Here is a 26861-nt window from a genome sequence, read left to right on the forward strand (position 1 = left end):
ATAATTTCTTCATGAAAATAAACTACAAATTACAGTATGATATTATGTACAAAATTATTTCATTAAAACCATAAAAGGATAGTTTCTCTAAGCATGCCAAATTTTGATTTGTTTAAAAGGGTTACGAGTTATACGTGCAAAGGCAAGTATTGTCCAAAATTACCAAACTTAGACATAATTCCCACTTTTACTACCGAATTTATTAGCTCAAAGAAAAACAATTTTTGAACTATACCTTATATAGTTTGAGTTTTATGTTAAAATTCAAGGTAAATGAGGGGTGTAGATTGACTTTAATACATAATTTGTGCAACTAAATTAGTAACATTATTGTTATCATATCACATAATATTAATTACTAGCCATATATATAATAACGCGTAATATAACCGTCACATACAATAATTTTCGTACAGTTGAGAAGCTAGAAATAATGTATACATCAACAAGTTCCCCTTATACAATGTATGCATGTCCCTTCTCCTCTCTTATTGTTTGTCAAAATTATTATCATGACAGTGTGCTGGTAGGTTTATGTCCTTGCAAACCATTATTCCTCTGAGCACGGTCGACACTGTCCAGGGAGCTAGCCGACCATACAAATCCAATTCCTTAAATCTGATGACTTCCACATGCCGCATATGTGGCTGTGAACTGGCCGAACATCCAATTATCGACAGACAATCCCCTCTAAGAAAACGGATCTCTATTTTTATTTTTCAGAAAATATGGACTAGGAGTGGGACACACTCTATGTCACACTTCAACGATCCAAACTTTCAATTTTGTAAGTCTCGATTAATATATTATTCTTCAAAAATTCAATTCAATTCAAAATCATTTGCCTATTATATTTCTGTTATCACAATGATATTTCATTGTTTCTTATAAAATAAATTTTTCATTAATTTTTTTGAACTCTATTAGATGTCTCAAATATTTTCAATTTGGCTAAGATTTTGTAAGGATGATCAAAGAATGGTTTGAATCGTTGAAATTCGATATGGTGTGAACCCCATAACTAATCTCCATTAAAAAAAATTAAAAATAAAATAAAATAAATAAAAAAAAGAGGCCTTTTAGCCAAAATAATCTCTGAAATTTGCATAACTCTTCACTTTAGTCCCTGAGATTTGAAATAGATATAATTGGTTATTGAGTTTGTCCAAACTCAATCATTTTGGTCATTCCGTGAAAAATCTCCATAAAATAAGAATAAAATGACAACAATACCTTCAATTTTAGTCAAATTATTTTGGCCTACTGTTTATTAAATTGAGGGTAATTTTGATCCTTATTTAACATAATTTTTCACCCAATGTTCAAAATGATTGATGGTGAACAATCTTAGGAATCACTTCTATTGATTTCAAATATCAGGGACCAAAGTGAGGAGTTATACAAATCTTAGGAACCATTTTGGCTAAAAAGAGAGTTCATGCCCTTAAGAGCAACTCTGCCTCTAAAAAAATGCATTAGCACCCAGCCTATTTAATCCACTCAGTGAATAGTTATAGACCTCAATGAACAGTAATAGGCCAAATGCATCTCCATCCCTAACAAAAAATAGCCTAGTTAATTTTATTAAAATATTATTATTTTTTATTATAAAATAATAATAAAAATAATTTTATTTTTAATTTCTAACTTTATAAATAAAAAAAATAGTAATAATATTATTAAAATATTAAAATATTTTTATTTTCTCGTCTTCCACACCTCTTCCTTGTCCCCACCGCCGTCCACCCCTGCACTTCCCTTTCATTTCCACTGCTGCCTCCAAACCTCCTCCTCCCATTCTCCGACACCGAAATCCCAAGCCGACCTCAACAACAAGCTCATCTACACCCTCAACGAGCTTCGACTATTGCATCTCCACACCTCATGTCCTTCAAATATTTTAAATTTTTGCATCTCTACAGCTTTTCATCGTTCGCTTCGTCTTCCCGTCCTTCTCCCTCCATGGCTCATTCTTTCCCAACACCTTCTCCTGCCTCGACCAGCTCCGCTCCTCAGCCTCCACAACAACTCCCTCTCTGGGGCAAAAAAAAAAAAGTGGCTGACATCAGTTGGCGTCATGTAGGTCGTCTCATGGGTCTATCGATTCTGGGCCGGTCTCTTGCATAGCTTAGGCTGAGCTTGAGGGTTTGTGTCATGCCTCGATCCCGACATACATCCAAGATCAACACATGGCATCGACCCAGGCTCCACCACATCCCGGGCTTGACTCCGCCGTAGCACGATATTGTCCGCTTTGGGCCTTGACCACGCCCTCACGGTTTTGTTTTTGGGAACTCACACGAGAACTTCCCAGTAGGTCACCCATCATGGGATTGCTCTCACGCGAACTAGCTTAACTTCGGAGTTCTGATGGAACTCGAAGCTAGTGAGCTCCCAAAAAGCCTCATGCTAAATGGAGGTGGGTATATACATATAAGGCATAGATGATCCTCTCCCCTGAGCGATGTGGGATCTAACAATCCATCCCCTGAAGGGCCCGATGTCCTCGTTGACACACATTCGGCCAAGGATTGGCTCTGATACCAAATTGTCATATTCCGACCCAAGCTCGACTCCGACGTAGCACAATATTGTCCACTTTGGGCCTCGACCACACCCTCACGGTTTTGTTTTTGGGAACTTACACGAGAACTTTCTAGTGGATCACCCATCATGGGATTGCTCACACGTGAACTTGCTTAACTTTAGAGTTTTGATGGAACCCGAAGCCAGTGAGCTCCTAAAAGGCCTCGTGCTAATTGGAGGTGGGCATGTACATATAAGGTATAGAGGATCTTCTCCCCTGGGCAATGTCGGATCTAACAATTTTAGCTGGGTGCTGGGCAGTTTGGGGGACTGGGTGCCGAGTTATCAAGCCTTGATGGAACTACTCTAAAGGTCTCTTATCTACATATGCACCCTTGGGCAGCACACATATGCACAACTCATGCACCCTCTAGTCTCTAATCAACGAAAATGACTTACATTGCATGAGTACACTGTTATATTGATGTTTTGTGTTGATGAGATAAAGGTATGTATAAATGTTTGTACATATATCCTTATTTTATTGGTAAGAAAAATCTCGTATACCTATGTTATTTAAGTTCTTCTTCGAATCCACACGTCCATAATTAACTAATTCAACTGACCCAGTTTAGTGCCTGACAAAGCTCAGATTGTCGCAATTTAGCCCCAACAACTCACCTCTCACAACACAACACTATTGCTGGGTGTGTAGAACTTTCCATCATTCCGACTCATGATATAGTTGTTCATATAAACACTGTATACGTAGCCCATTTTAGTTCCCAAGGTTGCTCACATCTACGCTACTATTAGTTTAACAGCTTATTAGTCATCTTTTATACAACAAAGTGTTGCTATATAAGAAATATTTGAAATGATAATATCAAAATTTACTCTCTGATTCATCACTTATTAAACCGTCTCCAATTATTGAGTTAAAACCTAGAATTTTTAACTTAGAAACAATTTTTCTCCTCCAAGCCTTATGGGTTACATTTTTAGCTCAATATTATTAAAAAATGAATTTTGAATAATTTTTTTCCTTAAAGTAACATTAAAAAAAAATTATGTAGACTACATTAAAAAAAAATTATGTAGACTATCCTAATTTAATTTTATGAACATTTTAACCTAAAAATATTTAGATTTTGATAAATATTAAAAAAATCACTAAATTGACATCATGAAATTGTGAAACATTGAAATAATATGAAACACATAATATATTTTTTATTATTTACTTTAGCCATTGTATTTAAATTTGGATAGCTAGATTCTTTAATATATTTTTTATTATTTACTTTAGCCATTGTATTTAAATTTGGATAGCTAGATTCTTTTTTTTACTGTTGAATTTAATCATATTAAATCTTAACTGTTAGATTCAATGAATTTATAAATATAATTAAAAAATACCCATATATAGTGGGCCAACCCCACTAACCTGGGAAATCCTGGCCTAAATTTACCCCAGAAATGAATTTTGGGTTAAAACTCATATTTTTCCTAAGGGTTGAAGCAAGTTGGGGTAAATTTAGAACCTCAAATTTGAGTTTTACTCTAAGGGTTTGAGTAGGTCTTAATACATTAAAAGAAAAAAAAATGAAATTCAAACTCGGACTATACTAAGATTGATAAATATTGCCACATAAAGTCGGGAATATATTAACATCTGATAAATATGGTTTATGTATCATTCACCAACCTGCTCAAGCAATGACGAAGCTAGAAATCAGTTTAAAGAGGCGACTAGTTTATTTTGACAAATGATAAAATCTACACTCAATTTATTTAAACTACAGGGTAAGGGAAGGGGAAGGGTGGACCTAAGGCCATCTCCAACCGATGGCTGGCCAGAGGGCTCGTTTTAGCCCTCTGGCCCTCCAAGATTCTCCAAGATATATAATATTTTAATGAACAGTACAAGGCCATATTTGCCTCTGTCTCCAACCGTGGGCCAGAGGACCAGAGGGCTCGTTTTAGCCCTGCCACAAAAAACCGTCTCCAACCGAGGGCCAAACATAATTTATTATTTAAAAACTACAACTTAAATTCAAAAAAAGGGCTAAGTGACGTCAGCTAGCCGTTGGAGATGAGTATATTGATGGAGAGTTCGATGATGACCAAGAAGATCCAAATAGGTCAAGAAGGGCTCGTGCAAAAATATATGGGCCTAATTTGCCTTTCAATCCAAGAACTGGTAGTATCTCTATAAATGAGTACATGAGGCGTTATAAAATGATATGTTCTCGTGCCACAAACAAGTACCTACAACATGATCTTGTTGCACATCTTTGGGCCAAAAGAAGCATGTAGTAGGCGTTTAAGTTTTATGTTATTAAATGTTTTTTAAAATGTTGTTTAAGTTTCATGTTGTTAAATGTTTTTTTTTATGTTGTATAATTTGTATGTTGGTTAATGTTATTTAATGTTATTTCATATTGTTTAATGTTGTTTCATGTTACTTAATTTAATTTAATGTTGTATAATAGCTTAGGAAGTTATAGGAAAAAAAATATAATTTAAAAAAAATATGAAACAAATTTTGTGAAATAGAAGTTATAGGATAAAAATAGAATTTAAAATTAAAATAAAGCAACTATGTGAAATAGAAATTATAGGAAAAAATGGAATTTAAAAAAAAATGAAACAAATTTTGTAAAATAAAAGTTATAGGAAAAAATAGAATTTAAAAAAAAAATATTAAAAATAGAAGTTATAGGAAAAATTTTGTAAATAAAAAATAATAATAAAACTATAAAAAAAAAAAAAATTCAAATGCAACGGCTAGCTGACGTCAGCTAGCCGTTGCATTTGATTTTTTTTTTTTTCTTAAGCATTCCTGTCGGTTATAACCGACAGGATTCCTTGTATTTCTGGCTAGCTCCGAGCTGTCTGGCTGGCTGCTTGCAGCCAGCCCTCCAGCCCTTTCCGATTCCATGGGGCCCTCTCAGATTCCAGAGCCCTCTGGTCTAGCCCTTGGTTGGAGACGGTTTTCGAACTATTTTCGGCCCTCTGGCCCTCTGGACCCTTCGGTTGGAGATGACCTAAATGCAGTGAGTTAAGACAAATGACCTATTCATCAAAATAACCTACCACTTACGATAAATGGATATAATGAGATAAGGTTAAAGAATCAACAAACCAATACACATATAAAAATAATTTTTATTTATTTCTCCATTTTTTTTTTCATTTTAAAAGGTGGGGTTTCGGGTCTATTTTTGACCAGCTGCACCCGTTAATAGAAGTGAACTTTTGCATTTAGTCACACCCTCCGCCAAATCAAGTCCACCATACATTTGAAGCAAGGGTATACATAAAAATTAAAATATATATATATATATATATATATATATAAAGCAAACAAAAACGGACGCGTATTTTCCTCCTCCTCCCTGACAGTGAGAGCAGTGAGCTCTAAACCTTGTCCTCTTCATCTACATTATTGTGCTATCTTTTTATTTGTCCTTAATTTAATAGCTGGCTCAGCACTGTCCTTGATCAGAAGTCTTCAGATCCTGTCCTTCCACGAACCCAAAATTTTAAAATACGCATCGCATTGTCCTACTGGCCTCTCGCTCTCTTCCCTTTTACCTTCTTTCTTTAAGTTTTCAGTCAATACCCTTCACCTCCTTCCATGCACTTTCTTCCTCCCCAACTTTTCAGCCCTATATATTCACGCCTACCTCCTCACTTCATTTCCATCCCACTCCACAAGATCTTCAGCTCCATTAAGATCCCAAGCACCAAATTTGATCACCCTTTTTTAGAGGAAAAAAAAAAAAAAACCATGGCAGCTTTTGCAATTTTGAAACTAGTCCTTGTTATTTCTCTGTTTCATTTCAGCTCAGCAGCTAGGAACCTTGCTGAAACTTCCGACCAAAACCAAATGCAATTCCAGTACCACAACGGCCCTCTCCTCACCGGAAAACTCTCTGTCAACTTGATCTGGTACGGCCGCTTCACCCCCTCCCAGCGTGCAATCGTTTCCGATTTCCTCACCTCCCTATCCAAACCCACCTCCGACCAACCGTCCGTCGCCACATGGTGGAAGTCCATAGAGAAATACTACCACCTCTCGAAAAAGCCCACTTCATCTCTCGCCCTGTCTCTGGGAACCCAAGTTCTTGATGAGAATTACTCTCTAGGAAAATCCCTCACTTCCCGCCAGATCCAACAGCTGGCCTCAAAGGGCGCCCAAAACTACGGGATCAATGTCGTTTTGACATCGTCTGATGTCCTTGTCGATGGGTTTTGCATGAACTCGTGCGGGACCCACGGATCATCCAACGGCGGTAGTCAAATCAGAGGATCAAAAACCAACAAGTTTGCATACATTTGGGTCGGAAACTCAGAGACCCAATGCCCAGGGCAATGCGCGTGGCCGTTCCACCAGCCTATCTATGGACCCCAGAGCCCACCCCTCGTGACCCCCAACAACGACGTGGGCCTGGACGGCATGGTGATCAACCTGGCTAGTCTTTTGGCGGGGACCGTGACCAACCCTTTCGGAAACGGCTACTTCCAGAGTCCGAAGGACGCTCCTTTGGAAGCTTCTTCTGCTTGCCCTGGGGTCTACGGTCAAGGGTCCTATCCTGGTTACGCTGGGGACCTACTGGTGGACCCCACCACTGGAGCTAGCTACAATGCTCATGGATCTAACGGGAAGAAGTACTTGCTTCCTGCTTTGTACGACCCCTCGACTTCCACTTGTTCTACTTTGGTTTAGAGGAAATACGAATTAATTTTAGGGTATATGTACAATACTGGAGGCAATATAAACATTAGGGAGCTGTATTTTGGTATTTAAATATTTTTTTATTCTTTTGTATCACATTGGAAAATAATAAAACTACATTATTTTGTTCTTCTTTTAATCCTTGTCATGGTTTTATTTTGTTATGTTATCTTATGCGGGGTACGTCACATAAATCAATCCTAATGGTACACATGGCAAAATACATATAGAATTAATCTACACCCTCAAGAGAGGTGGACAGTAATTTCTTCATGAAAATAAGCTGCAGATTACAGTATGAAATTATGTATGAAAATATTTGATTAAAACCATAAAAGGATAGTTTCTCTACGCATGCCAAATTTTGATTCCTTTACAAGGGTTCCGAGTTATGCGAAGGCAAGTATTGTCCAAAATTACCAAACTTAGACAAAATTTCCACTTTTACTACCGAATTTATTAGTTCAAAGAAAAACAATTTTTGAAAGAACAATGCATTACGTTATGAGGTTTTTCAAGGAAGGGATCCCCATTTAAAAGAAAAATGGGGATTAGTTTGCCCATACCACATCGAATTTCAACGATCCGAATAGTCTATTTTTTAAGTTGCACCTTTTCGATCATCTTTGCAAAATATTAGCCAAATCAGAAATAATTGAGTTCAATGAAATTGACCAACACTTTGTTCTATAAGAAACAATGAAATTTCATTGTGATAATTAAATAGGCAAATGGTTTTGGATTGAATTGAATTTTTGTAAGGATAATCTATGAATCGAGATTTACAAGATAGATGGTTTGGATCGTTGAAGTTTGATGTTGAGTGGGTCCCACAACTACTCTCCATTTTTTTGAAAAAAATATGGAGAACTCTTTCCTTAAAGGGCATGCATTATATTATATCTATACAACCTTGGGTATGGATTGATTTAGGGTAATGCTAGGGAGACCAAAATTTTAAACCAAATTTGCGAACTAGATGATGTGTCATCGATAGGAAATAAGCACATTAACCAATGTTTAAGTGATAATCCAATCATTAACAACTACACCATTTGGTTTAAAAAATTTGGTCTCCCTAACATTATGGCATTGACTTGAATACATAATTTGTGCAACTAGATTAGTAACATCATTGTTATCATATCATATAATATTAATTACTGGCACATATCATAACGCGTAATAAAACCGCAACATACAATAATTTTCGCACCGTTGAGAAACTAGAAATACTATATACATCAACATGTTCCTCTTCTACAATGTGTAAAGAAGCTAAAGATTAGTCATCAAAGTTGTTGCTAGGAGTGAGTTATAGTTTGTTAGAGAATTTTGTATACTGTTAGTTTAGTTAAGGGCATTAGTGTAATTTGCTAGAAAGTCCACATGTGTATATATAACAAACTTTATGTAATTATTGATGTATTCAATGAAACAAAAAATATTCAGAATTCTATATGGTATCAGAGCACACTCAATGATAGTGTGCAGGTAGGTTTATGTCCCTGCAACCATTATTCCTTTGAGCACACTCAACGCTGTCCAAGGAGCCAGCACCATACAAACTTGAAGCATTTGCACTCCAATTCCATAAATCTGATGACCTCCACATGCCGCATATTTGGCGGTGAGCTAGCCGACCATCCACTTACCGACACACTCCCCAAAACCAAAGGGCCCAGAGCTATACATACATACATACACACACACATATGCCGGACAACACATATATGCACAATTCATGCACCCTCTAGTCTCTCATCAACGAAAATAACTTACATTGCATGAGTACACAATTATATTAACGTTTGTGTTGATGAAATAAAAATATTTATAAATTTTTGTCCACATATCTATATTTTATTGGCACGAAAAAATCACGTGAGAATATATCCATGTTATTTAAGTTCTTCGAATCCACACGTGAATAATTAACTAATACAACTGAACTAATTTAGTGCCTTCCAATGCTCAGATTGTCACAATTTAGCACCGACCACCCACCTCTCACCACTCAACACTATCGCCGGGTGTGTAGTACTTTCCGTCTTTCCGACCCATGATATAGCCATTCATATAAACACTGTATAAGTACCCCATTTTAGTTCCCAAGGTTCTTCACCTCTACGCTACTATTAGTTCAACAGCTTAATTAGTTATCTTTTATACGAAGTGTTGCTACATAAGAAATATTTGAAATTATAATTTCAAAAATTACTTTCTGATTTATCACTTATTAGTAGACTAGTGAAATTCAGACTTAAACTTGCCACGATTGATAAATATTGCCACATAAAGTGGTGAACATATTAACATCTTATGAATCTGGTTTATGTAGCACCAACTTGCTCAAGCAAAGACGGAGCCAAAAATCATTTTAAAAGCGCAACTTGTTTATTTGACAAACGATAGAATTTATTCTAAATTTATCTACACTACGGGGTAGGAGGAAGGTGATCACTGATGCAGTTGGATGAAGACGAATGACCTATTCACTATAGCAACACCACGTATGATAAAAGGAGGACTTCGGATAATGAGATAAGGTTAAAAGAATCAACAAACTAATAAACATATAAAATCAATATTTTATTATTTGTCCGTAAGGTGTTTTCATACGTTGTAAGCACAAATAAGAAACTTCTAAGTAGTATAACTACAACCTGTTCATTGTATGTGTAGACTATATAAAGGAAGTCCATCGAGCCTTTTTTAAGACATAATGTGTTGAGAAAATCTCACTTTAACTCAATTTTTTTGAAGTTTGATCCGATCTAGTGTTGGACTGCAAGTTTTATTCTTGGATTGGCTCATCGCTTCAGTAGCAGGTTTTGAGTACATTGAAGCTCTTAATACCATTATATACCTTAAGTAATCATATTTGACAATAAATGAGATTAAAATTGAAGAAATTTGAATAGAAATGAGATTTTCTCATCGCATCAACATCAACACAAAAGAGCATAAACACTAAGCCATAGTTTAGAACCAATTGACCTTATAATAAAGTTGGGTAGTTTTACTGAAACAAACAGATTACCAAGTTGTAAATTAAAGATGGATAATTAGGAAGGAAGCCCTAATTGTGTGATTAAGAATTAGCATGCGAAGGAATCTTAGATCACCACTATACCCACCACCACCATCTATGTTCCACACCAGCCAAACCACAGGAAAACTTAAACCTTATTAAAGGACCTAATCTATTGGCGTTTGTTATTTAACTAATTAACTTGTTGATAATCACAAGTGGGATGTGCATAATATAAAGTATTATTGCATGCTAGGTTATCTAGTGCAGTAGCTTATAAATTAAATATACGTTACAAGTCTTTGAACTTCATCAAATGGTGAGGATACACATGAAGAGGAAGGTGCAGGGAAGAAGTGTTGTCTCTCTCAAAAGTCAAAGCCAAAACCTTATGATCTGTATATGTCATCGAAAACTGAAACCCTAGGTGCTGCAGTGCTTCCTTTTAATTCATCCCAATCCAAAAGTCAAAACCCAAAACCCACGCGGCTGCATTTAAAAACACGCCCATCACTCACTCACTCACTCAACCCACCTGTCCCTGACTGTCCCCCATACCACACGTACGTCCCCTCCTTCCTCTGTATAAATACTCCCCCATCTCTTTCAGGCATTCGCAGACACCTTACAGTCATCACTTACCAAGTCACTTAACAAATACAACTGCTCAAACCCTCCTCGTCAATGGCTTTTACTTCCCATTTGGCCATCTGGGTCACATTTTTATTTACCATTTCTTCCTTCCTCAGCCCCTGTACAGCCACCATGCGCAAGCTCTCAGCTTTAGTGCAGCAACAGCCGCTTGTGCTCAATTACCACAAAGGTCCACTCCTTAAGGGGAACCTCACCGTCAATATCGTATGGTACGGCAAGTTCTCCCCCAGCCAACGGTCTATACTAGTCGACTTTGTTCAGTCTCTGAGCTCCGGCCAGCGCACCGCACAGCCCTCCGTCTCGTCGTGGTGGCAGACTACTGGAGGATACAAAGGAGGCCCCTCTACCCCCATCGTAGGGAATCAAATCCTGGACGAAACTTACTCTCTCGGAAAAGCACTCACAGATCAAAAACTCGTAGCTCTGGCAGCCAAAGCATCAAAAGGCCAAAACGCAGCGATTAACGTCGTTTTGACCCGTGCCGACGTGACAGTTGACGGGTTCTGTAGCAGCCGCTGCGGCTCCCACGGATCGGGAATTGAGGGGAGAAAGACGGGCAAGCTGGCTTACGCTTGGGTGGGTAACCCGGCGAGCCAGTGTCCGGGTCAGTGCGCATGGCCATTTCACCAGCCAATTTACGGGCCGCAGACGCCTCCGTTAGTTCCTCCAAACGGCGATGTGGGGATCGACGGAATGGTTATCAGTTTGGCTACGGTTTTGGCGGGAGCCGTGACAAACCCGTTTGAAAACGGATATTTTCAGGGATCAAAAGACGCGCCTTTGGAGGCGGTGAGCGCGTGCACGGGTATATTTGGGAAGGGGGCTTACCCGGGTTATCCTGGAGACGTTATTCGGGACAAAACGACGGGAGTTAGCTACAATGCGTTTGGGGTACGTGGACGCAAATATTTGCTCCCGGCGATGTGGGACCCACAGACCTCCACGTGCAAAACACTCGTTTGAGACGTGTGCGTGTCACTAGGACACTTTCATGAAGTTGTGATAGTTACGCTACAAAGTATTTTGTTGAAAAAAATAAATTATGTAAATTTGTATAGTATGCACATTTCGGAGGTTGTTTGGTATTGTTGACCCTAATAATTACAAGACCTACGTGGCGCGCAGGCCGAGCAACTAGTAAGCTAACTACGTCCTTCGGTTGAATGCGGGGCGTGCCAACTCGTCGGCCGAGCTCGGCCGAGGAGTACAATTTGTTGATATCGCTTGGAGCGCGTCGTTGACTTCTGTATCTTGCGATTGCGACCGAGGAAGGAACGCTCTCGGTCTCTGAGTTCTACAGCCTGAAGACAAGGCTGCCAATTCTGCGGAGTTCAATAATCGTCGGAGCCCGATTCGGTCACTGTGATTATATTCGTGAGAGTATAAGCACGTCGAATCGAGACCAAGGTGTATGGGCACAGGTACTCGAACGTGATATATGTCTTGATGGTAAACGTAGTTCGGCCGTCGGAATGCCGAACCCTGAAACTCACCTGTGAGTATCCAATCATAAAACCACTCGGCAACCCGTACGCCGAGCAATGTAATTCGTAACACCTAACTATGCCGAGAAAGCTTAGTAAGGTGACCTCTGCCAACAAAGGTTCGAAAACCTTCCTCGACCGAGACTTGGATAGATAATCGGTCGGCCTCGACGCAGTGCTGTTTATCCAAACTGAAGATGCCTCTTGGTCGGCTGATCCTGCGGCAGCAGTGCTGTTTATCCAAACTGAAGGTGCTCGCCGGTTGCTTCCACAGTGCTGTTTATCCAAACTGAAGGTGTGTCGGCAGGAAAAAGAAAAGGAAAAATCTCAAGGTGATTGAGAGGTTTTGCGCAGGGCAATTGTATGCTGAGTTGAAGGTCCTTTTCTGTTGCATGATTTCTTGTATTTATAGTCCCCCATTCCTTGAATCTGACTCCGATTTGGATCGGGAGTCCTTTTCCCAATTCGCCTCTTCCTCGAACAATCCTACTCCTACTGGGATTCTGAATTTTCCTTCTTTTCGGGACTTCATTCCTTGCTGGTCGAGAATCCTAATTGCATCAGGTTTCCTCGACCTTTCTATTTATCCGGATTACCTCTGATGGGATCTGGCCGACCCTGCCAGCTGGCCCGGGCCTTATTATTCGGCCCATAGTATTTATCATCTCCTTGGGCCGAGCACATCCTGCTGCTCGGCCCAGCAATAATATTTCGGGCCCAAACATTGCCCCCTCGCTTCTGAGGTCGCCGACTGTTAGCTCTTGGTCGGGCCTCGACCTTGAAGAAGCGAAAACGTTTATTGCTTTTTTGAACTTAATGACCGTTATTCCTGTGCATTTATGAAGCATGATTGCACTTTTCTTGCTGCCCCCAAAGCGTGGCCACGTGTCGATTCTCCGCCGCTCTTAAAACTTTCAATCGTGGGCCTCGAAACCGTGCGCTAACTGAAACGTCTCATCCTTATTAATGCCTTAAAACTGGCGTCGCACGCAATCGTGCGTCCTGGATTTTCGACTCCTCGATCCCCTCTTCGCAGTTTCCCAAAATATCCGAAATGATTGAGCCTTTCCCGGTTAAATTTCCCCCCAATTTGAACCAGTGCCTTTTGAATCCCAGACGTTTGATATTCATCCTGAAAGGCCTATAAATACCCATATTTCTGCCATTTGCCTTCTACGCTTTCAGAAATTCTAAAATCTCAAATTCCTCATCCTTGTTCGTTCAAATCAAACCTTCCAGTTCTTCTGCAATACCTTCTTTTTCCAGAAACATCACTTCTCCACAAATGGCCTCCTTCATTTCAAAGTTCTCGGATGAGATCAACAAGTGCAAAGATTTCGTCGACCGGAGCGCCGTCAAGACGCTACGATTTGAAGAAGACATGACCACGACCCACCAAATTCTGGGTCCCCTTTTCAGAGACACAGTGCCGTCGTCTGTCACTAACCTGCTCAAGGAACAGTGCCTAACACCCCTGCTGCAGGGGTTCGACTGGTCGAAATGGACTCTGGCGCGGCCTCAGGGAGCCTGGCCGTCGACTACTGCGGCTTGGGCTGCCTGGGTCGACCGGATGAGCACATTCTTCTCCAAGGAATGGAAGGCTTTGGGTATTTATGATGCCATCATCCTGTCGACCATGGAGGTCGCCATGGATAAGGAGCTGCTTATGGCGGCCCTGAGTCTATGGTGTTCGGCCACCAACACCATGATCCTGCCTTTCGGCCCACTCGGCCCTACCATCCTTGACGTCTCGGCCATCCTTGGGACTTCCCCGACCGGCCTTCCTATTGACGCTGCCCTTTCCGGATACCCTTCTCCTCTCGACCTGAAGGCACTATTCGACGAAAGGGCCGTCGAGACGCTAAGCCGGGACGACCGGGAGCCCTCAAGGGAAGAAGTTCAGAAGCTGCACAAGAATTTCTTCAACTATAACACGCTCATTCTTCACTTCGCCGGCCGAGGCGAAGAAGGTCTTAGGAAGGGAGAGCACGAGGCCTTCCTCTTCTACTGGTACAACAAATTCATCTGTTGTACCAGGTCAAATAAATGCCTGGTGGAGAATATGCCGGTGGCCCAGGCACTGGCTAATGGTCGCTTGCTGGCGCTCAGTCCAGCCATCCTTGCCAACCTCTACCGCTGCCTGGCCGAGGCGACCATTGGCAAGATCGACCCGCACCAGAACGGACCCCTCTGGGTGTTCCAACTCTGGTTGCAGGTCTACTTCTCCACCCTTCGACCGGAGGTTCCTGCCTTCCAGCGAACGGCCGCCCTCGGCCTTCAACTGGCCTCTCGACCAGCGCCACCTCACCGGGCAGCCGAGGTTTTCAAACACTTCCTCAGCCTCGACGTCCTCTCGGATGACGAGTTCTTGGTGTGTCGGCGCCAGGAGTACCCATCCTCGCTTAGACTCCCTACGGCAGCATGGGCCGAATCTGAGGATGCGGGCATCCGCCAGCGCTGGGGGTCGTTTGTCTTGGCTCGCGACCTTCCTCTTGGTTGCGATGCTCGCCGAGCCAGCTGGGAGGTTTATCACCCTCATTTTCTCGCCCGGCAGCTCGGCTATCTTCAAGGCTGTCCAGTCCCCCTGCTCGCCTCTCGGTCGCTCCTAAATCGGGGACGTCTTACTGGTTCCTCTGAAAGGGAATGCAAGACGTCAGACCAGGAGTTCCAGGAGAAGTGCAAGAAATTTCGGCTTCGGCCGACGGTTCCTGAGTCTTTCGGAACTGACACCTTCGGGGATTGGTGGGAGGAATATACCGGAGACTTCTTCGGCGCCCCGGCCGAAGATCTGGTAAAGAAAATCTTCGGCGATCGGCCCAGATCAGCATCCTCGACTCACCCTAAGGAGTCGGCCCAAGGTAGTATTTCCGTTTCTTTCCTCCTTTTGTTTTATCTTTCGTCCCTGTTATTAATTACTTTGCTCCAGGGGGTCGTGGGTCGAAGGCGGTCGAAGTAGTCGCTGCGGTGCCAAAGGCGAAGAAGCTAGTGCCCAAGAAGGCAATCCTTGTCACCAAGCGATCGGTGCCTTCCAAGCGCCCCCACCGAGAGGCCGAGCCTGCGGAGGAGACCCCTCGCCCTTCTAAACGTGTCAAGAAATTGGCGAAGAAGGGCGACCGGGAAATTCATGTCGTTCCCAGTGATACTACTGGGACGCCTGCTCCCGCCGGCTCTCCATCTGTGCCGGCAGCCGCGGCCTCCCCAACCTCGAATCCTCCAACCGTTTCCCCGGCAGATCCAGACGCCGCACCCGCTCTAGCTTCGGAGTCGGTCGCGGCACCTGAGGCACCCTTGTCTCCACCGGTCGTTTTGGAGGTATAATTCTGTTTTCACTTGCTTCCTTAGGTTTCTGATCGTAATGCTAACTGTTCTCTTTTTGTTCAGGATGTCGAGAGCGAGAGTGACGAAGTCCCGCTGCAACGCCGCCGTCGACCAGTCAACTCTCCTGTCCATCCTCCTCCTGTAGTCGAGGTGACCGCTCGACCACGTCCTACTGCGGCGGAACTTGGCAAGAGACCCATGGTCGATCCTGAGGCCACGGCTGAGTCACCGATCCACCCGCAGGACGAAGACCTTCCCATTCCTCCACAGGAAGTCTCTTCGGCCTTTGTAAGTATTGTTTCTTTTGTGTTTTGAGTTTTTGTGACATTGTTTTTGAAACGATATTAAATGTCAGGTGCCTGAACATTCATTTCACCGGCAATTTTACGCGCCGAGGGGCGTTGTCTATATTTCCTGGCCGCCGTCGTGGCCATCAAATGTAGATAAACTCCATCGGCCGCGTGAATTGCGTAGCGGTCTAAGGCACTGGGCTCGGCCATTAAGCTCCCTGGGTTCGAGCAATGACCCAGAGGGCATGGCCGAAGTCTCCTCTCAGCAGGTCTAAAACAATCCCCTTTTTCTTTATGCACCATATCACGCCTTACTTTCCCTCACATTTTCCTTTTATGCGCACAGCCATCGTGGGAAGTGGAACTTGACGCTCTGCTTCAAAGCACGACCGGGGAGGTCGGCTCCTCTGCAGCTCCGGCCGAATCGGCAGAAGACACGCCCGCCGAAGTCTTCGTGAAGCTGCACGAAGTCCTATCTCTGACTGCTTCCCAAGCTCTCCGGAGCAAGGGCCTTGACTCTGTTGGGGAGTGTCTTAATGACCTTGCCAGCGGTGGTCACCTTAGCCCGGAGGGCATCTCTTTCCTGACCGACCTCCTGGAGCGGACTCGGCAACACTTTCTTATCTTTGAGCGTGCCCTACAGGCCGAGGACGATTTGAAGGTGGCCAAGGTTGCGCATGAGGCTGGCCGAGTAGAGATGGAGGCTTTCAAAGCAAAGAAAGCAAAGCTGACCGAGTTTGATCTCCAGATCTCTGACCTCCAGCGTCAGATTTCTGACCTTCAACGTCAAAGGTCGGCTGCTGCTTCCGAGCTTGAGAAGGATTTTGAGGCTAACAAGGCTCGGCTGACGGCCTTCGCTGCCGGCGCACGACGTATCCAGCAACTGCAGTGCAACAAGAAAACGCGGCAGGCTGAGATAATTTTGAGCGAGGCGAAGTGGCTGGAGCTGAAAGCTGCCCTTGAGACTTACCTCCCCTCGACCCCTTAGGAGTTCATCATTGTATTTGTACTTGTAATGATTTTCTGTTATCAATACAATGGTCGTTTTGCTATACAATGGTCGTCTTGCTCTCAATACAATGGTCTTACTCTTGCATTTCCCATGTAATTGGATAGTACTTCTTTAAAAACTTTCCATTAATCGGTAATTTGTGAACTGAACCCGTCCGATCTCTTAGATGATATGCCCCCTTGCCGAGGACTTTGTGAACGATGAATGGCCCTTCCCAATTTGGCGACCATTTGCCAAATCTGGGGTCTTTTATTCCAACAGGCAACACAGTTTGCCAAACCAGCTCTCCCTCGCCGAACGTTTTTTGTCTTACACGCTGATTATATGCTCGCTCGGCAATTTTCTTTTGTGCTATCAACAAGTTACCCGCGTCGATTCGACTTTCTTCCAAGTCTTCTAACTCTTGTCGCATCGCTTGACTATATTCAATACTGCACAAATCATTCTGCTCAATTACTCGCAACGAGCTTATACTCAATTCGACTGGTAACATAGCGTCGTGTCCATAAGTCAACGCGTAGGGAGTGGTTCCAGTAGCCGACCGGGGTGAAGTTCGGTATGCCCATAATGCTTCATTTAACTTCAAATGCCACAACCCTGGTTTCTCTTTTACCATTTTTTCAAGGATGCCGATCAACACTTTATTGCTTGCCTCGGCCTGCCCGTTTGCCTGTGGGTAATACGGCGTAGATTGCTCCAGTCGGATATTCAAACTTGCCGCGTATTCCCTAAACCTATCGGCCGTAAATATAGTGCCATTATCAGTTATGATCGTTTCTGGCACGCCGAATCTGGTCACAATATTCTCTTCTACGAAGTTGCATACTTCTTTAGCAGTTAATTCGGCGTATGACCTTGCCTCGACCCACTTGGTGAAATAGTCAGTTGCTACCATTATCCACGCGTGTTTCGCTGCCCCTGATGATGGCGTGATTTTGCCAATTACGTCCATTGCCCAACCCCTGAACGGCCAAGGTTTAGTGACCGAGTGTAGTAATTCGGCCGGGGCTCTCTGTACAGGTCCATGAATTTGGCATGGGACGCATCTCCGTGCATATTCGATACAATCTTTTAATATATTGGGCCAGAAATAACCGTGTCGTCGGAGCAACCAACGCATCTTTCGTCCGGACTGATGTGCCCCACAAATTCCTTCATGTACCTCGGCCATTACTTGGGTGGCCTCTTGTGGGCCGAGGCACAATAGTAGTAACCCGTCCTCGCCCTTGCGGTATAACTCATTTTGGTACGACACGTAATTCGTGGCGTGGACCTTCGTTCTTCGGTCATGTTTCCCATTGGGGTTATCGAGGTATCGTAACATCGTCCTTCTCCAATCATCTGGTTCTACTTCGACAGCACATATTTCCACGGGATCTCCTCGTTCTAGTAAGGATGGGAGAGACATTACCCTTGTGCGTATTACGTGTGCGCGCTGGAGAGTTTGCCGATTAATCAAGGCTGGGTATGAGCGCAGACTTGTGACTGCAATTCGGCCTAGCTTGCCCCCCTTGAGTTGTGCTCCGGAGGCGATCTGGGCGAGTTCGTCGGCGTCTGTGTTGTGGATGCGTGAAATGTGTTCAAATGTGATCCGTTCGAACGACTCGGCCAGGTAGGTGGCGACCATGTGATAGGGCGCTAAAGTACAACTCATGCAACGAAACAGGCCGTTTATCTGGTTAATCACCAGTTCGGAATCACCGAGGACGAGAACGCGGGAGGCCCGTAGATCGTGTAAAACGTGGAGGCCGATAATGAGGGCTTCATATTCGGCCTGATTATTGGTGCAGCTGAAATCCAACTTGAGGGAAAAATACCATCGGCAGTGGTCAGGCGATTGAATTGCAATTCCCACACCCGCCGAGGTCGAAGTGCTGGAACCATCAAAATGCATAGTCCAATGACTATCACGCGTGGTGATGAAACCGATATCGACGTTGTCTCCCTCAGAACCATAAGGAGAAGGGTGTTGGGCCAAGAAATCGGCGAGAGCTTGCCCCTTGACGGCCTTTTGGGGTACATACTGAAGACTGAACTCGGATAACGCGAGCGTCCATTTCCCGATGCGGCCTTTGACAATAGGCCGAGTGAGCATGTACCGAATTACGTCTGTTTGGGCGATGACCTGCGTTACTGATGGGAGCATGTAATGCCGAAGCTTGGACGCAGCAAAAAACAAAGCTAAGCACAGTTTTTCGACAGGGGAGTAATTGAGCTCTGGTGAATTCAGATTTCGGCTAAGATAAAAGATCGCTTGTTCACGCCCTCCATTGTTGTCTTGAGCGAGGAGACAACCAATGGATTCAGTAGCTGCCGAAATGTATAATTTCAAGGGTTTGTTGCGACATGGTGGAACGAGCACGGGTGGGGTTGAAAGAGCCACCTTGATTTGTGTAAATGCCATTTGATGTTCTTCGCGCCATTCAAATTTGTCGGTATCCTTAAGTTTCAAGAGCGTAGAGAATGCCTTCATCTTACCCGCCGAATTGGCGATGAAGCGACGGAGGAAATTTATCTGCCCGAGTAACGACTGGAGCTGCTTCTTTGTCGTTGGTGGTGGGGCGCTAATGATGGCGCGAGCTTTATTTTCGTCGACTTCGATACCGCGGTGGTGCACTAAAAATCCTAGGAAATTACCGGCCGAAACACCGAAAGCACACTTGGCCGGGTTCATCTTGAGCTTGTTCTTGCGCATGCGAAGGAACGCTTGCCTCAGGTCGTCCAGATGTGTTTGACGACGTTTGGATTTCACGACCACATCATCGATATAAACTTCGACGATTGTACCGATTAAGTCGTGGAAGATCATATTCATGGCTCGTTGGTATGTGGCGCCGGCATTCTTGAGGCCGAAAGGCATGACGACCCATTCATAAGTACCAAGTGCCCCCGGGCATCGGAAAGCCGTCTTGTGGACGTCAGCTTCGGCGATGAAAATCTGGTTATAACCCGCATGACCGTCCATAAAAGAGAGCAGTTCATGATTAGCTGCGGCATCAATTAATAAATCTGAAATCGGCATTGTATACTCGTCCTTGGGAGTAGCCAGATTTAGATTACGGAAATCGATGCAAATGCGAAGGGCACCGCTTTTCTTTAACACGGGGACGATATTGGCCAACCATTCGACATACCGTGCGGTCCTAATAAATCCGGCTTTCAAAAGCCGAACTAATTCTTCCTTAATGCCGAGCTGTACTTCGTTCGAAAATCGTCGAGGAGGCTGTCGAAAAGGTTTACACCCCTCCTTGATGCGTAGCTCATGCTCTACAAGGTTTCGGTCGAGGCCGGGCATTTCATGATAGCTCCACGCAAAGCAATCTTTAAATTCGTGGAGTAACTTCCGTAGTTCGACCTTCATGGACGGTGGGAGTAACGCGCTAATAAACAATGTTCGGGGATCCTCGGCCGTGCCTACGTTAACTTCCTCCAACGGGTCCTTGACTTGAGGCCGATGGTCTTCGAGTTCGGCCGGCGCAGCCTGAACTTTATCGAAAGAAAGAACGGGGCCGTTATCTGCTTCGGCCAGAAATTCGATTAAATTGACGCCCGAATGCGGTTGCTTGGTAATGGCGTACCAATGGGCCAGCAGACGTTCCATTGTAGATGAAACCGCGGCCTGACGCCTTTCTTGCGTGGTGTGCTCAATCATCGGCGTTGGTGACTAGATCTGCCAAGCCAAGTCTCGCCGAATCCTGTTGGACAGTCTCGGCGCCGACCTCAATTACTTTCTGTACCGAAATTCTCGTCGGCCGCCCATCCTCGTTAAGGCCTTGGAGGGTGATGTAGCCGACGTGATCATCGTAATAGCGAGCCTGAATCATGTTGGTTTCAAATGGCTGGTTATCGGCTGGGTGGACCACGACCGATTTGCCATCCCAAAAGATGAGGACCTGGTAGAGTGATGACGGAATGCAACTGGTTTGGTGGATCCAGTCGCGACCAAGTAATGCGTTATAATCGGTCTTGGAATCAATGACAAAGAAAGCTGTCATATGTTGACGACCGGCAATGCTAACTTCCAACGGAAGTACGCCTTTGGTCTGAGACTTGTCACCGACGAAGCTGCTCATAGTAATCCCTGACGGAATGAGTTCACTATCAGAACGGCGTAAAGCCTTCATGACGGAGATTGGCATAATGTTGACTGTGGCACCGCAGTCGACGAACACCTTAGAAATGGGGAATCCTTCGATATGAGCCGTGACATACAACGGCTTCAGGTGTTGGAGATTAACCGAAGGGGAGCGGGGAAATAGCTCGGCCAAAGCTGCCGTAAGGTTGTCCCCGCTTCGGTTTTCTCTATCGTCGTCGTTTGCGACGAAGTCTACTTGCGTTGCTTCCTCGGTAACTACGTCCCCGTCCAAGAAATTCGACTGGTGGGTACCTGGCTGGAATTCGGCTGGTAGGACGTGGACCATACTGATCTCCATATGTTCGAGGACCGAGGGACCCATTGGCTCGTGGTCATCGTCGTCTGCAGAACTAGCCTCAGTAGTAGTTGGCGGAACATCCTGAATTAAACTTTTGAGTTCCTCGGTAAGAGCCGGTATCTGAGAAGTAGGAACCAAATCGAATGTGGGTGGGCGATTTCCTTCGACAATGTTGACTGCCGAAGATTCATGTTGATCCTTGGTTACACGGGCTCGTTCTTCATAGGCAATACGGGCGTTCCTCGTGTCTAGATACGTATCCAACCGTGCTATCCGTTGTTCCTCGTCGGCCGTGAGGCCGAAAAGCGATACAGCCGAGAAAACTTCGAAATGATAACGTAAATGCTGGAGGTCTTCAAGCGAGAAGGGTAATTCGGCGGTGTCGATATCTGTATAAGGATCGACCTCAAAACCCAGGACCCGAGCCTCCCGTATATGTTGAAACCGAGCTTTAATGGCTGGATCAGAAGTTTTCTGGATAATTTGCTCGGCATCAGGACAAGTCAGCGCTAAGTCGAGGGCTTCCTGACATGCCTTGGGGAGTCCGTACAAATCATTTGCGGAGTATTTCTTATGAAATTCTCGCATGTATTCCATGGATGCACCGAGGAATGGAGGGTGTAAGTTGCGCCGTATTTTGATAAACGGCTCGCGCGGTGGTAACGGAGAAAGTTTCCTTTCGGCCTCTTGTGTAAAGTACTCTAGACGAGCTCTCGTTTCCCCTGGCCGGAGAAGGATCTTAATACGTTTCTCAGCCTCCTCAATGGTGGTTTCGAAATCAGCATCCGCTACTTTCTTGCCTTCGGCTAACTCGGTCATGATAGTCGGGGTTGGCCGTTCGCTACTATCTTCCACGACCTTTTTTGGTTGCCATTTGTTGGCCGGGCTGGCCTGCGCTTCTCGTCGCCGAGCCATGCAATCTATCCGTTGACGACGACGTTTTTGGGATTTGGACAGCGCCGTATACAAACCTGTCGGAGAATTGTAACTGTACCAGCGTTGATCCGATGTCCTTGGTGGTTTGAAAGTTTTGCGATCAACTGGCGAGCCCGAACGGTTGGCATTGCGCGAATAATAATCCTCATTATAGAAGGGTGCGGCGAAGTCAAGACGCCGCCTGACCGAGGTCTGTTCTTTCGGCTTTACTTGTGGGCCGAGTCGGTCGAACACTTGACGTCGTGGACCTAATCCCTTTGATGACGCCGTAGGGGCCGTTGGTGGGGTTGAAGATTTCTTCCCAGGTTCAACTGTTGTTTTACAATGGTCACATAAAACCTTCGATCCACAAGTTTCGTCGGAATTTGACCTCGTCATCGGCTCATCGGCGGGTCGCACCGATTGTTCCGTTGGTGGTGCATTTGAAAATATATCAAGCTTTAGTCTTGTTTGACCATTCCCTTTACGGATATGCTGCACCGGGACATATTCGGCCTTCCCTTTGTTTCTGGGAAGGTGAGCATCCACCATACCAATCGTTGTGGAAGGGAAAGGATTAACATCGACCGCCATCTTTTCCGGAAATTTCAACTTTCCTTTTTCGATCCAACTTTGAATTGTGTCCCGGAACACAACACAATTATTGGTTGCATGCTTATTAGAATTATGATATTTGCAGTATATCTTTCCTTTTAATTCATCGGCCTTAGGGATAGTATGTCCCGGCCGAAGCTTGATGATTTTTGCTGCCAATAATTGATCGAAAATTGCATCAGCCTTGGTGATATCAAAAGTGTATACTTTTGATGACTTACTCGTTTCCTCGGTGGCCAAACGGGTTTTGGCGTCTTTGGTATTTACTTGCGCCAAGGCCTTGCAAACATAGGGTTTGTCTATTATTATCTCGGCCGCATCCACACTAACATACTGAGGGTCTTCACTTTCGGCCGATGCATAGCTCACCGTGGGGTTCTTATACAACGTCCCCCGGGATGGTGACTTGGATATCTTTTCTTCTCGGAGCAGATACTCATATTGTTCGACGTGTTGAGCAAGTTCGTACATATCTCGAATATTTGCCCCCAGAAACTTCTTTTTGTACTCCACGTCTAATCCGTTAAGGGCGATCCTGACGAACTCCACCTCCGGGAGTGGTACTCGGCACCAATTCCTGGCCGACTTAAACCTTGTTAGGTATTCCATTGGAGATTCGTCAGATGCTTGAGCCATCCTGGCCAACGACGATACGGACATCTCCATCCCTGGCCGATAAAATTGTTCATGGAACTTTTCGACCAACTCTTCCCAACTTTGCACGGAGTTGGGTGGAAGATTAATGTACCAGGCGAAAGCTGAGCCTGTCAGTGAAAAGTTAAACAACCGTAGTTTGTAGAAATCGCTATTGACGTCCCCACACTGCGCTGTGAACCGAGCCACATGTTCTAGTGAGGATAAAGATGATTCTCCGGCGAAGAGGCTGAAATCGGGGATCTTAAATCCTCGTGGGTATTCAAACCTTTCTACATAAGCTGGGTATGGATGGATAAACTTTGGAAACTTCGGCCCTTTCTTCAGGGCCGAGTCAATCATTCTCTGGACTTCGGTGATGTTTACGGAAGCGGCTTCTTCTCCCTGGCTTGGTCCCTCGGCTCTATTTCCTGGTCCTCTTCTTTCCAAGAGGACTGGTTGTGGCCGAGCGGACCCTCTCTCGGCTGGGATGGGCAAATTCGTCGGGAGCTGCCGAGGCTGGCCGACCTGGCCATCTTCGAAGGCTTTACTAACCAGTAGTTCAAGCATTCTGGTCTGTGTATCGCTGTTACTACGTATTGCGTCTAGCAAATCATTCATCTTCTGACCAATCGACTGCTCGACCTGACGATATTGTTCATCTAGTCGTCTCCGAAGGAATGTCCTAGTTGGTGGATCGGAACCTTCCCCACCATCGTCATCACAATCTTCCACAATCCCTTCCATGAACATCCCAGCTGTTTGATTCGGGACTGCGGGGTTGTAAGGTTGCCCGCCGAGACAGACCTCATTCTCTCGGCGTGTTACACTTGTGGCCTCGGGCGGCGCAATTATGATCGGATTTTTTGTAGAGTGCAAATCCTGCCCAAGGCCTTGCACTGGCAAGTCAGTCGTTGACTTTCCCATGGTTGTTTTCTGCTTCGTAGACCGTGTCTCAATGGTCATGAACTCCGAAGGTTTAGCACAAATGGTCCCACTGGGCGTGCCAAAATGTTGACCCTAATAATTACAAGACCTACGTGGCGCGCAGGCCGAGCAACTAGTAAGCTAACTACGTCCTTCGGTTGAATGCGGGGCGTGCCAACTCGTCGGCCGAGCTCGGCCGAGGAGTACAATTTGTTGATATCGCTTGGAGCGCGTCGTTGACTTCTGTATCTTGCGATTGCGACCGAGGAAGGAACGCTCTCGGTCTCTGAGTTCTACAGCCTGAAGACAAGGCTGCCAATTCTGCGGAGTTCAATAATCGTCGGAGCCCGATTCGGTCACTGTGATTATATTCGTGAGAGTATAAGCACGTCGAATCGAGACCAAGGTGTATGGGCACAGGTACTCGAACGTGATATATGTCTTGATGGTAAACGTAGTTCGGCCGTCGGAATGCCGAACCCTGAAACTCACCTGTGAGTATCCAATCATAAAACCACTCGGCAACCCGTACGCCGAGCAATGTAATTCGTAACACCTAACTATGCCGAGAAAGCTTAGTAAGGTGACCTCTGCCAACAAAGGTTCGAAAACCTTCCTCGACCGAGACTTGGATAGATAATCGGTCGGCCTCGACGCAGTGCTGTTTATCCAAACTGAAGATGCCTCTTGGTCGGCTGATCCTGCGGCAGCAGTGCTGTTTATCCAAACTGAAGGTGCTCGCCGGTTGCTTCCACAGTGCTGTTTATCCAAACTGAAGGTGTGTCGGCAGGAAAAAGAAAAGGAAAAATCTCAAGGTGATTGAGAGGTTTTGCGCAGGGCAATTGTATGCTGAGTTGAAGGTCCTTTTCTGTTGCATGATTTCTTGTATTTATAGTCCCCCATTCCTTGAATCTGACTCCGATTTGGATCGGGAGTCCTTTTCCCAATTCGCCTCTTCCTCGAACAATCCTACTCCTACTGGGATTCTGAATTTTCCTTCTTTTCGGGACTTCATTCCTTGCTGGTCGAGAATCCTAATTGCATCAGGTTTCCTCGACCTTTCTATTTATCCGGATTACCTCTGATGGGATCTGGCCGACCCTGCCAGCTGGCCCGGGCCTTATTATTCGGCCCATAGTATTTATCATCTCCTTGGGCCGAGCACATCCTGCTGCTCGGCCCAGCAATAATATTTCGGGCCCAAACAGGTATATATATCAAATAATTTATTGTAATTCGGAAAAATTGAAGTAAAATTAAGAAATATCTCAAAAGTATATATGTTAGAATCGCTAGGCACTTGTAAGTACTTGTCTAAAAAACGTTAAGCATTGGTAAGTTCATTTCCATAAATTAGTAACAAGGGTTTTCTTTTAACCCATCACCATTCCAAAAGCATTTTCGAACATGAGTTGGGATCAACAGTCAAAAATAACCAAACAAAAATGAAGTTTTAATCCGAAATGTGAACCCATCTTATCTAGACCAACCACCTTTGTAGTAGGAGTGATTTCGGACAGGACAAGTCTCGGGCCTCAACGTCAATGCTCCAAAATTGCTCGGCCTTCAAGTCACTTAACAAGAAGCAAGTGAAGATGACTATCCAATTGGAATTGGGCTTAACATCATCCCTTGCAACCTAGAGAGATGAACACTTTTTCTTCACTTTAATTTGATTCCTAGAGAGATCGGCGGAGACCACCACAGTCGAACCACCAAGAGAGATCAACAGAGAACAATAGAGGTGGAGAGAAGTGGAGAGAAGAAGAAAAAAAAAAATCTCACATTAGTGGAAGATGGTGAATTTCGTTTTGGATTAAAATTTGTAATTTATTGGACTTCTATTTTTGAGAAATCCAGCCAGTATGGGTGAAAATTGCAGTAGAGCGAAGGAGAGAGAGACGTCAATTCAGTGAGAGGAGAAAACATGGAAGCCGTCAGATTCAATTTTTTAAGTGGATTTTTTGTAATTTACTAGGCTTAGTTGGTTTCTTTCTTATTTTTAAGGGAAGTATGAGTGACAAATATATATGAGGGTAGATTATATATATAATATATATAAGAGTAGATTCGTGACAACATTTTTTTACATAAGTTTTTGTGAGGCTTCCTCTGTAATGTATTTTAACTTCTGGATAGTCTAATTTTTCAGAATATCATTCATAAATTATTCTTGCAAAAAAAAAAAAATATAAAAAAAAAAAAAAAAAAAAAAATATATATATATATATATATATATATATATATATATATATATATATATATATATATATATA

At 44.1% G+C, this 26861-nt stretch overlaps 2 protein-coding genes across 2 annotated transcripts; both read left to right on the top strand.

The window, feature by feature from the left end:
- Positions 1 to 6224: 6224 nt before the first annotated feature.
- Positions 6225 to 7462, top strand: LOC137718423 (protein PHOSPHATE-INDUCED 1-like). Its single transcript, XM_068457971.1, has one exon. The coding sequence runs from the start codon at positions 6323 to 6325 to the stop codon at positions 7259 to 7261; it is 939 nt and encodes a 312-aa protein (XP_068314072.1). The 5' UTR covers positions 6225 to 6322; the 3' UTR covers positions 7262 to 7462.
- Positions 7463 to 10949: 3487 nt separating this feature from the next.
- LOC137718854 (protein EXORDIUM-like 2) lies at positions 10950 to 11921 on the top strand. Its single transcript, XM_068458384.1, has one exon. The coding sequence runs from the start codon at positions 10989 to 10991 to the stop codon at positions 11919 to 11921; it is 933 nt and encodes a 310-aa protein (XP_068314485.1). The 5' UTR covers positions 10950 to 10988.
- Positions 11922 to 26861: the final 14940 nt, after the last annotated feature.

The sequence above is a fragment of the Pyrus communis genome, chromosome 15 (genome assembly GCF_963583255.1).
Source record: "Pyrus communis chromosome 15, drPyrComm1.1, whole genome shotgun sequence".
Lineage (NCBI taxonomy): Eukaryota > Viridiplantae > Streptophyta > Magnoliopsida > Rosales > Rosaceae > Pyrus > Pyrus communis.